Source organism: Eleutherodactylus coqui, chromosome 6, assembly GCF_035609145.1.
Source record: "Eleutherodactylus coqui strain aEleCoq1 chromosome 6, aEleCoq1.hap1, whole genome shotgun sequence".
Lineage (NCBI taxonomy): Eukaryota > Metazoa > Chordata > Amphibia > Anura > Eleutherodactylidae > Eleutherodactylus > Eleutherodactylus coqui.
In genome coordinates, this window is record NC_089842.1 from 131664282 (window position 1) to 131673955 (window position 9674).

At 44.6% G+C, this 9674-nt stretch overlaps 1 protein-coding gene across 1 annotated transcript in view; it reads left to right on the plus strand.

Moving 5' to 3' along the window:
• Positions 1-9133, plus strand: part of SNW1 (SNW domain containing 1) — an 18712-nt gene extending 9579 nt beyond the window's left edge. Inside the window, exons 8-14 of the mRNA XM_066607614.1 lie at positions 2512-2577; positions 4095-4211; positions 4289-4430; positions 4505-4601; positions 5130-5247; positions 6735-6895; positions 8351-9133. Coding sequence (XP_066463711.1) covers positions 2512-2577; positions 4095-4211; positions 4289-4430; positions 4505-4601; positions 5130-5247; positions 6735-6895; positions 8351-8546 — 897 coding nt within the window. The 3' untranslated portion in view covers positions 8547-9133. The remainder of the gene's footprint in view (positions 1-2511; positions 2578-4094; positions 4212-4288; positions 4431-4504; positions 4602-5129; positions 5248-6734; positions 6896-8350) is intronic.
• The last annotated feature ends 541 nt before the right edge of the window (positions 9134-9674 follow it).

Sequence of the window (9674 nt, forward strand, 5' to 3'; positions counted from 1 at the left end):
CTGGACACAGTATTCCAGATAGGGTCTGACTAAGGAAGAGTTGAGGGGAATAATTACCTCACGTGATCTAGACTCTATGCTTCTCCTAATACATCCCAGAATTGTGTCTGCCTTTTTGGCTGCTGCATCACATTGTTGACTCATGTTCAGTCTATCATCTATTAGTATACCCAAGTCTTTTTGACATGTGCTGCTGCGTAGCCCTATTCCTCCCATTCTGTTTTTTTTTTCTTTTTTTTTTGCTATTTTTCTCTGCTTATAGATAGCCTGCATTCTTTTATTCTTCCACTAGCACATGGAGATCAGTTGAGGTTCCATCTACTTTCTAAGAGAAAACCGCTACAAAATAGGAATTTAAAAATTCAGCCTTCTCAAAATTCTTAATTCCCCCACTTTCATTTTGTAAGCATTCAATAGCATCTTTGCCTTTTTTTTACTTTTGACATAACCCCAAAAACATTTATTTTCCTTTAACATTTTCAACACTTTCTTCTACTCTGTCAAGGAAATGCTCACATTCCTTAATAAGTTTAACATAGCTATTCCCTCCTGAAGACTCTGCACCTTTTCCTCCAGTAGAGACACAAGCTTGCATTTCTAGCGGGTGAAGTTTTGGCTTTTCCTCTGGTATGTCTGTAAACATGTAGCATACGTTGCAGCTCACCATATGGCTCCTCTCCTTTTCCATGTTGTCAGTTGATGTCCACTTCCAAACTTCTAAAAGTCAAGAATTCTAGTGAAAATACATAACCTATAAGATACTACCAAGTGTACAACTTCATGCGCGGTCTGTCGATGTCCTCCGAGCACCTATACCCGGCTAATCCCGTCAATCTTCTTGTGCGTTGCAAGACGCACGAATATGAACCCTATTCTCTTGAATGGGGTCATACAAAATTGCGATATGTCCTATATTGGGCGTCTCATTGCCCATTGTTATCAATGGGGCTGGCAAAGCATCACACCGTATGCTATGTGCACGTGAGTCTGTTTCGAGATTTCCCATTGGAAAAAAAAAATTGGAACCTCTCTGCAATCTGCCACCACGGCTTTCAGCCACGCCAGGGGACTTCTACTTCCCTGAAATGATGCAAGACTTTTTTTGATACAAAAACACCTCGCATCAATGGGAAAAACACATCTTGGTGAGCGCAATATCGGGCCATGTTTCACAGCCTGATATCACACTCGCCCATGTGAAATTGGCCTTAGGCAGATGTGGGAAAAAAATGCTGCAAAGTTAGTGACTTCAAAAATAGAAGTGTTTATACTTTATTTTTGTCATTTAAAATGCAAAGTGAACACGAGTAATCTAAATCAAATCCGTATTTGGTGTGATCACCTTCTTGCCTTTTAAAATGTGATATAAAAATCTGGTATTGCTAGAATTTTATTGACCCAAAGAAAAGTCAGCATATCATTTACACCACGTGGTAAGGGCCATGCAAAAAAGATAAACCATGCCAAAATTGCTGGTTTGTCTCTCGCAGCAAAGTGCAATGAGCTGATGAAAAACTCGCATTTGGGCTGCCTTCACACGGTCGTAAATGCATTGCGCAATATTCACGAAAATGAAACCTACTGCAAAAAATGCTGAACAAAGTCATTGAAATCAATGGGTTCTATTTACTGTATCGCGTTCAAAAATTTTACATGCGCAATACACCGCGTAAATGTATTTGTGTGAATAAGCCCTTACCCCTAAAAAAAATTTTACCAATGGAAACGACTCATTTGGCAAAAAACAAGATCTCGCACAGCTTTGTTGGTGGCAAAATAAAAATATTAGGGATCTTGGCATGCAGCGGTACAAATACAGTCTTGCTTCTAAGTTGTTTTTTTTTGGGGGGGGGGGGGTTTAATTGTAGAAAAATAGTAACATAAACACCTATATAAATTTGGTATTGCTGTGATCGAATTGACCTGAAGAATAAAAGTAACATTAATTTACGGTGAATCTTATAGAATACCGAAAAAAAAGTAGTTTTTGTTTTTTTTCCTACATCCCTTTAAATAAAAAAATAATTTTTTTTTTATATATAATATAAATTTATTATTGACACCCCAAAGTGGTACCCCTAAAAGATACGTTCCAAGAGCTATAACATTTCTTAGCTGAACTGTAACAGTATTTGATGTTGGTGTTTTTTGTTTTTTTTTTGCATTTCATACCTGAATTAGAAATTGAGCCTATGGGAAATGCAGAATACAGGACATTTATAAGCTGGAAATGCTGTTATTCTTCAAATACACACAACTCTTAGTCGTCAGGAAGTTTATACTTTTTAAATGTATTATGGTATCGCCCTGCACTGGACATTTGCGTCCCTGTGCAGGAACTATCGCTCGCCAGTGTGATAAGTGTACGTTTTGGGAAGAGGTTTATGTCCGATATCCCTTCTTCTGCTGAATACAGTTCCACCGCTGCCACTTGTCCTGAGTAATGTCTCACACAACACTAGGTTCCCTGTGACCCATCATGTCTAATATTGCTGTGTCCATTCTCTGCAGATGACTGTGAAGGAACAGCAGGAGTGGAAGATCCCACCGTGTATATCCAACTGGAAGAACGCCAAGGTAAAACTTACATCTGTTGCTGAGCAGTCAGTAGCTGTAGATCGTTCTGGCATCATGGGATGTCATCCAGGCCCAGACTGGTAATCTGTTGGGGCGGGCAGATTCTTGGTGGGCTGGTCAGACAGTGGACCGACCTTTAATGTCAAAGTTCAAACTGCACTGATAATACAAGCTCTGTATTATCAGTGTAGTTAGTGATGCTAGAATGGATGAAGGACCTGTGACATCAATCACATGACCATTACAGGTCCTTCATCGTGTAGTTCAATGGCAGTCTGCAGAGGAGTAGAGGAGAGTCTGCAGTCTGCAAAGGAGGTAAGAGACGAGCCTATAGAAGCTCTCCCTGCAGCACTGATAATTGATATAGCTAGGGCATAGTAGTATGTGTTCTGCTTGGTGACATTTGTTTGGCTCTGCTGGGGTTATTGTGGGTGCTACTTGGTGGTATTTGCTAGTGATACTTGTGTAGAAGAAGTTAAAGAAGTAGTTAATACTGACCATTCTCGTTCCTGGGCTGCTATGCAGCTCCTACAGTAAGCCCAGTCTCAGATGAGCATATTATTAACGCTTTCATGTGTTCGTAATATGGGCGATTGTCCTGGCCCAACTGTAGGTTTACTGATCCTCCCATGATGCTCCTGTGGTGAAGCTGGGATAATCATCCATATTACTCACAATATGCTCGTCTGAGACTGGGCTGGCATTACCGTATATACCGGCGTATAAGGCGACGGGGCGTATAAGACGACCCCCCAACTGTCACCTTATACGCCGGTATACAGTGGAGGAAAAAAAAAAAAATTATTACTCACCTCCCACGGCGTTCTGTCGCGCTCCGGCAGGCTTTCGCTCGCTCCTCGTCCCCGGCGCAGCATAGCTTTCTGAATGCGGGGCTTGAAATCCCCGCTTCCAGAAAGCTAATACACACGCCGGCAGCCATGACATCTTTGAATGGCTGTGATTGGCTAAAGCACACGTGGCTTCAGCCAATCACACTATTCAATGACATCATTGAATGGGTGTGATTGCTAACACGTGCGCCTTCAGCCAATCACAGCCATTCAATGATGTCATTGAATAGTGTGATTGGCTGAAGCCACGTGTGCTTTAGCCAATCACAGCCATTCAATGATGTCATGGCTGCCGGCGTGTGTATTAGCTTTCTGGAAGCGGGGATTTCAAGCCCCGCATTCAGAAAGCTATGCTGCGCCGGGGACGAGGAGCGAGCGACATCCTGCCGGAGCGCGACAGAACGCCGGGGGAGGTGAGTAATAAATTTTTTTTTTTTTACACTTTTTTTTTTTTTTGTATTACCGGCGCATAAGACGACCCCCGACTGCAGAGCAGATTTTTCGGGGTTCAAAAGTCGTCTTATACGCCGGTATATACGGTAAGTACGATATTGGCGCACATTACAATATGTAGGGGGCAATATTATATGTGGGCTGGTGGGGCTTGTGAGCCAGGGCTGCTTCTTAATCTGTCTGGCCACGATCTGATTAGGTTTCTCTACCTAGGGTTACACAATCCCCTTAGACAAGCGTCTGGCTGCCGATGGTCGAGGGCTTCAGACCGTCCACATCAATGAGAACTTTGCCAAATTGGCAGAAGCGCTGTATATTGCTGACAGGAAGGTGAGTCTCTGACATGACTCCTTGTCTCCAGCCTGATAACGTTCCTAATCACTGAGGAGCCGCTTGTGTTTTCTTAGGCCCGTGAAGCTGTGGAGATGAGAGCGCAGGTGGAGAGGAAGATGGCTCAGAAAGAAAAGGAGAAGAAGGAAGAGAAGCTGCGAGAGCTGGCGCAGATTGCAAGAGAACGTAGAGCCGGAATAAAGTCTCACGCAGACAAGGGTGAGTGCTTAGGAGATGTGGGGGCAGGGTTTGCCACATAGTTTACTACAGTTCTATGTCTATACTTGTTGCAGAGGACAGTGATGCCAGAGAACGGGATGAAATCCGAGACAACAGACGCAAAGAGCGGCAGCATGAGCGCAACCTATCCAGGGCAGCTCCAGATAAGAGGTAAAGCTGGATTTCTGTGATCCGTGCTATATTTTCATCTGACTCCGGAGGACCCACTAGTTTTATCAGTAGCAAACGCCTGCTTCAGCACTCATGGCTGCATAAAATTGCGCACCTTTTTATACTAACAATAAAAAAGTAAGGTCCTTAGTGCACGATTTGATCAAATTGTGTGGGGCCCATCCACCGCATCAAGGTGACACCTGTCTTTAGGCTAAAAAGCCTCCACATGAATGGGAAAGCTGTATACCAAGCTATATCTATATATATATATCACTGAACCACCTGGGACAGATGGGTAAATGGAGTGCACGACATGTGTAGGCAGCCATTCTTGATCAAATGCACATGTAACAGAAAACCAATGTATGCACTTCCCACAAATAAATGTGATGGTGCATATAAGCTATAGCAGCAAAAATTACTGTAACAAAACCCATGTTTCAGCACTTGTGCAGATATTAAATGTGCATAACTATTGTTTGTACCAGACTTTTATCAGTCATTTAACTCTTCACTGTCTACCAGGTCTAAGCTGCAGAGGAATGAAGACAGAGATATCAGTGAGCAGATCGCCCTAGGAATCCCCAGCCAACGGCCCTCCGGAGAGATTCAGTACGACCAGCGGCTCTTCAACCAGAGCAGGGTATGAGCACTGGCCATGTGATGGGACCATGGGTGGTAGTAAAAAGGATAGGGGTCTATATTATGAGATCAGTGCATCTCAAACTGTAAAGCATCCCTAATTGTTGGCAAGGGGCACGGGAGAGACTGGTTTGACAGAGGTGATCATAAACTGCTCAGGACTCTCTATGGTTTCTCCACTCTGGTTAAACTACAGAATTAGATTTGACTTTATTTTTTTTTTTTCAATCCTGTTTTGAGTCCCGGATGCAAAGGATTACATTTTCTGAAACGTATTTAAATGGATTGAATGGATTGAAAAATCAGAAAAAGCTGCTCCAGATATTTTTTTTTTTTTTCGTTCTGAGCAGAACCAGTTTTTCTCTCCCTCTCCTGTAACAGTCAATAGCCCTCCAAATAAAAGTTTTTAATTAGCTTAGGCCGGTCTTTTACAGACCAGTCTATCCCGCATGCGGGAGCCCGCAGCGGAATCTGGCCCTGTACACAGCTGGCGACCGCTCATAAGTTTTGATTTTGTATTGCGGATTACTGTGGTGGCTTGTCAGTCATGTGCAGTACAGTTGTGTGTTTTTTGTTTTTCCCAATCTGTTTTTTTTTACCATGCCGTCGCTAGGAAATGACATGATAGGTCGTCGGTACCCACGTCCATTGCGAATGGGCCACAGGTTGCCAGGTTGCACAAAAATAGAACGTGCTGCAATTTTATTTCCACTGTCCACTCATGTGAGGGAGTATGCAAATGTTTTATTTTTTTCAATGAATGTGGAATACCGTGGATCGTCTGCACAGGTGACTATTGCGGATTCCACAATTCAAACCCAGTTGTGTGCTACCAATAATAAAAAAAACTTCATGCTGCTGTATAAATCCGCTGACTCCTCCAAGGGACTTGGGCGAGTACTTCCCTTTTGTCCTCTTCTGTACCAAGATCTCAGAATATGAGATCTTGCATTCTAAGAGCACTATTTACTGCCTAGTGCTCTTAGTCTGATGGTGGGATCTTGCGATGACATGTGAGATCTTATGTCATTTTCCAAGACCCTCTGGTGCTGCAGAGGACGCTGGGATGCTACAAACCCGGAAGTGTACTGTATGCAGTTTTAGAAAGGAGCAGGGCAGTAGTGAATAAAGGATCATTGTAACGGGATCTGACTGTGGGGTAGAGTGCCTGAGTATTAGGTGGACATACACATTGCTATGCGCTTTGAATTCTATGTGGTGCCATACTATATAAGAAATTGTCAGAAGTACTCGTTGGATCACTTTTGAAATGAGATCAAATACAAAATGTGTTTTTAGAATGTAGCATTGACATTTAAATGTTATTCTGCTGGTATTAACCTTTTTGATTTGTTCTGGACTATGACCTATGGAATACGGGAGGTCTAAAAGATTGAGATGTTGTACACAACTTCCCCTACTGGGATTTATGCATTTCAGGCTCTGTTGGCCCGCTGTATGATGATCTCTGTATGTTTCTGATTGCAGGGGCTGGACAGTGGCTTTGCAGCAGGGGAGGATGAAACTTATAATGTTTACTCTCAGCCATGGAGAAGCAGCAAGGAGGTGGCACAGACCATTTACCGGCCGAAGAACGCAGACTCTGATATGTACACTACAGATATCGACACCCTGATGAAAACAAACAGGTGAGATGTATACGACCCATGCTGGAAGAAGGCCATGACCCTAAGGGTGCCTGCACACGAACGGAATTTCCAGCGCGTTATTTTAGGCACATAATCCACCCCAGACCGCAGCCAATATACTCCTATGAGGATCCGCAGTTGTCCCCAGACGGACGGATTTGTATCGCGTTTTTTCACGCGCGTGAAAAAATCTGCGACCTGTTCTAATTTGGGTCGGATTCTGCGCGTGAAGCCTCCAATACAAGTGAATGGGTGCGTTTTTTCACGCAGTACATCCGCAGTGCAGCTGCAGATGGAGTCACTGGTTGCTATGACTACAGGAAGTAGGCATGGTAGGAGGCGTCCCAACACACAGCAGAGCTTCACAGGCAAATTTGTAGAGGGAGATAGGTAGTATTTCTTGCCAATGCAGGATCTAAGAATGCAAAATCTGTAGTAATGAATTCGGCCGCCTGCAGACGAGCGGGTCGGAGCCGGCGGCGAGAATTCTCGCCGCGGGACCTGACCCGAGAGCCTGCAGTGACGAGCGCGTACTCACCCGCGCCTGGCGGCCCCGGCTCTTTCATGTGCCGGCTGCCGCGCAGCCGGCACATGCGCAGACCGTAGCTGGCGGCCGGGTGAGTGCGAGCCCCGCACAAAGATAGGACATGCCGCGGTTTGTTTGCCGCACGACATTTCGCGTGGCCAAACCGCGGCCGTCTGCATAGGAGTGCGTATTGTAATGCACTCCTATGCAGACTTTCAGCGGCGGAAATACCGCGGGAAATACCGCCGCGGGATTTCCGCCCGTGTGCAGGCGGCCTTCCTCTTGTGAATTTTTTGCAGTGACTGAAATAAAGTCACGCTGGAGAAGCGCCTGAAAAAAGTAACATGGATCAGCCATGCCCACAAAGACATCTGCTCACCGGGTGAAAGCATGTTGCCAGAATAATTTAACGGTGCTCGCACAAGCAAGAGGGACAAAACGGAGTCTGGGTGTTGGTTTTTAAGCTGTTTTCCAAGGAATGGGCAGTTCTCTAGGGGTTGGGTTTACAATAAGGGGTGTCTGCTGTTTTTTCTGCGCGTTTTTTTCCGCAACACATCCGCGTATATCCGCGCGTGATTTTTCACGCATCCGCACCCATCCGCAAGCACATTTAGGTACCATACGCGCGTGAAAATCCGCTAGCGGAATCCGGAACGCTCGTGTGCAGGCGGCCTTTCTCAGTACAGTGAGATAGAGTGAGAGCAATAAGCATACAGACAGATTTGCTTCGTAACAAAGGATATGGGGTGGCGAGATCATCTATAGTCAGAAGTCCCATACACGTTAGATCATTGGCCAGCCTCAGGCTCAAGATGGCCACTAACTGTGGGGTATAGAGGGATAAGTGGTGTATGCATCAGGGAAAATGTCTGATTTACGTGAGGGTTGTGCATTCTGTACTGTTAACGTTGTTATCAATGTCTTCCCAGGTTTGTTCCAGATAAGGATTTCTCGGGCTCAGATCGTAAGCAGCGTAGAGATGGCCCTGTGCAATTTGAGGAGGATCCATTCGGTTTGGATAAATTCTTGGAAGAGGCCAAACAGCATGGTGGCTCCAAACGCCCATCAGACAGCGGCCGTGCCAAAGAATATGACCATGAGGGGAAGAAGCGCAGGAAGGAGTGAGTGGCGCTCATAGAAAAGGACTCTGAACCCTGTGCAGATGTGGCCCCAAACACCAGCCAGGGGCTCGTGTACATAAGTGGTGACTGGTGGTATTGTATATATGTTGTGGTGGCCGGAAAGCTCAGGACAATGTGCCACCACCAGGACAGCTTCCAGGGCGCTGACACTCAACAATTGATTTATTAAATGTCCCTTCTGGTTTTTACTTTTTTGTGAAAATGGCTGTTGGTCAATATTCTGTGGGGTTCTTATCTCAGTTAAGAGCTCTCAAGGTTTTCTTTCATTTTTTTTTTTGTGTTTTTATTCAAACTTTTTAAAAAGAATAAAAAAGATAGATCAGCCATTCTGTGGAGATATAAGCTACTTGTTCCAGCATGATTGATGTCGGTCTATAGGGGGCAGTCTCCACCTACATGCGGCCCTGACCTAAGTTGTTGCCTAAGCATAGCAGATACTTTTGCCATTCATTAGAATTCACCACTGCCCCTATACAAACCCCTCCCAACAAGAAAGAGGTATATTTGATGAAGTAGTAGCGAATTCGTGCTGCCTACGTTGTCCAACAAATAAAAATTTCAGGTATGTAAGTCTTTACGTGTTCATTCTACAGCAATCCACATTCGGATTTAGAGTTTGCACCAATGCACCAAGTTTCAAACTTATCTGCAGGATAGGAGATAAGTGTCTGATCTGTAGTAGCTGACCACTGACACCCCCACCACTCATGAAAACATGAGTCTTGTCTCATATGACTGGAGCAGTGGTTTGGCATGCACACTGCAGTTCCATTCATTCTACGGGACTACTGAAAAAAAAGGAAAGTGTGATGCTTGGCTTTTTCTGTTGGTCCCATACAGATGAATGAAGCGGTAGCATGCATGCGTCATTCGTTTGTGGGGGACACTAGATCACGGTTTTTGTGATTTTGCTCTGGATCCCACTGGTCAGACCCCTACCGATCAGATGCTTATCTCCTATCCTGTGGATGGGGAATATGTTTAAAATCCACCCTCTAGTCTGGTGCTCAAAAATCTGTCATCACATACAGGAAATGATTGCCTATTTATATTTTCCTCAGATTTGACACTCGCTCTCTCCTCATTGGTTGAGGTTGTCTTCATTGCAGCT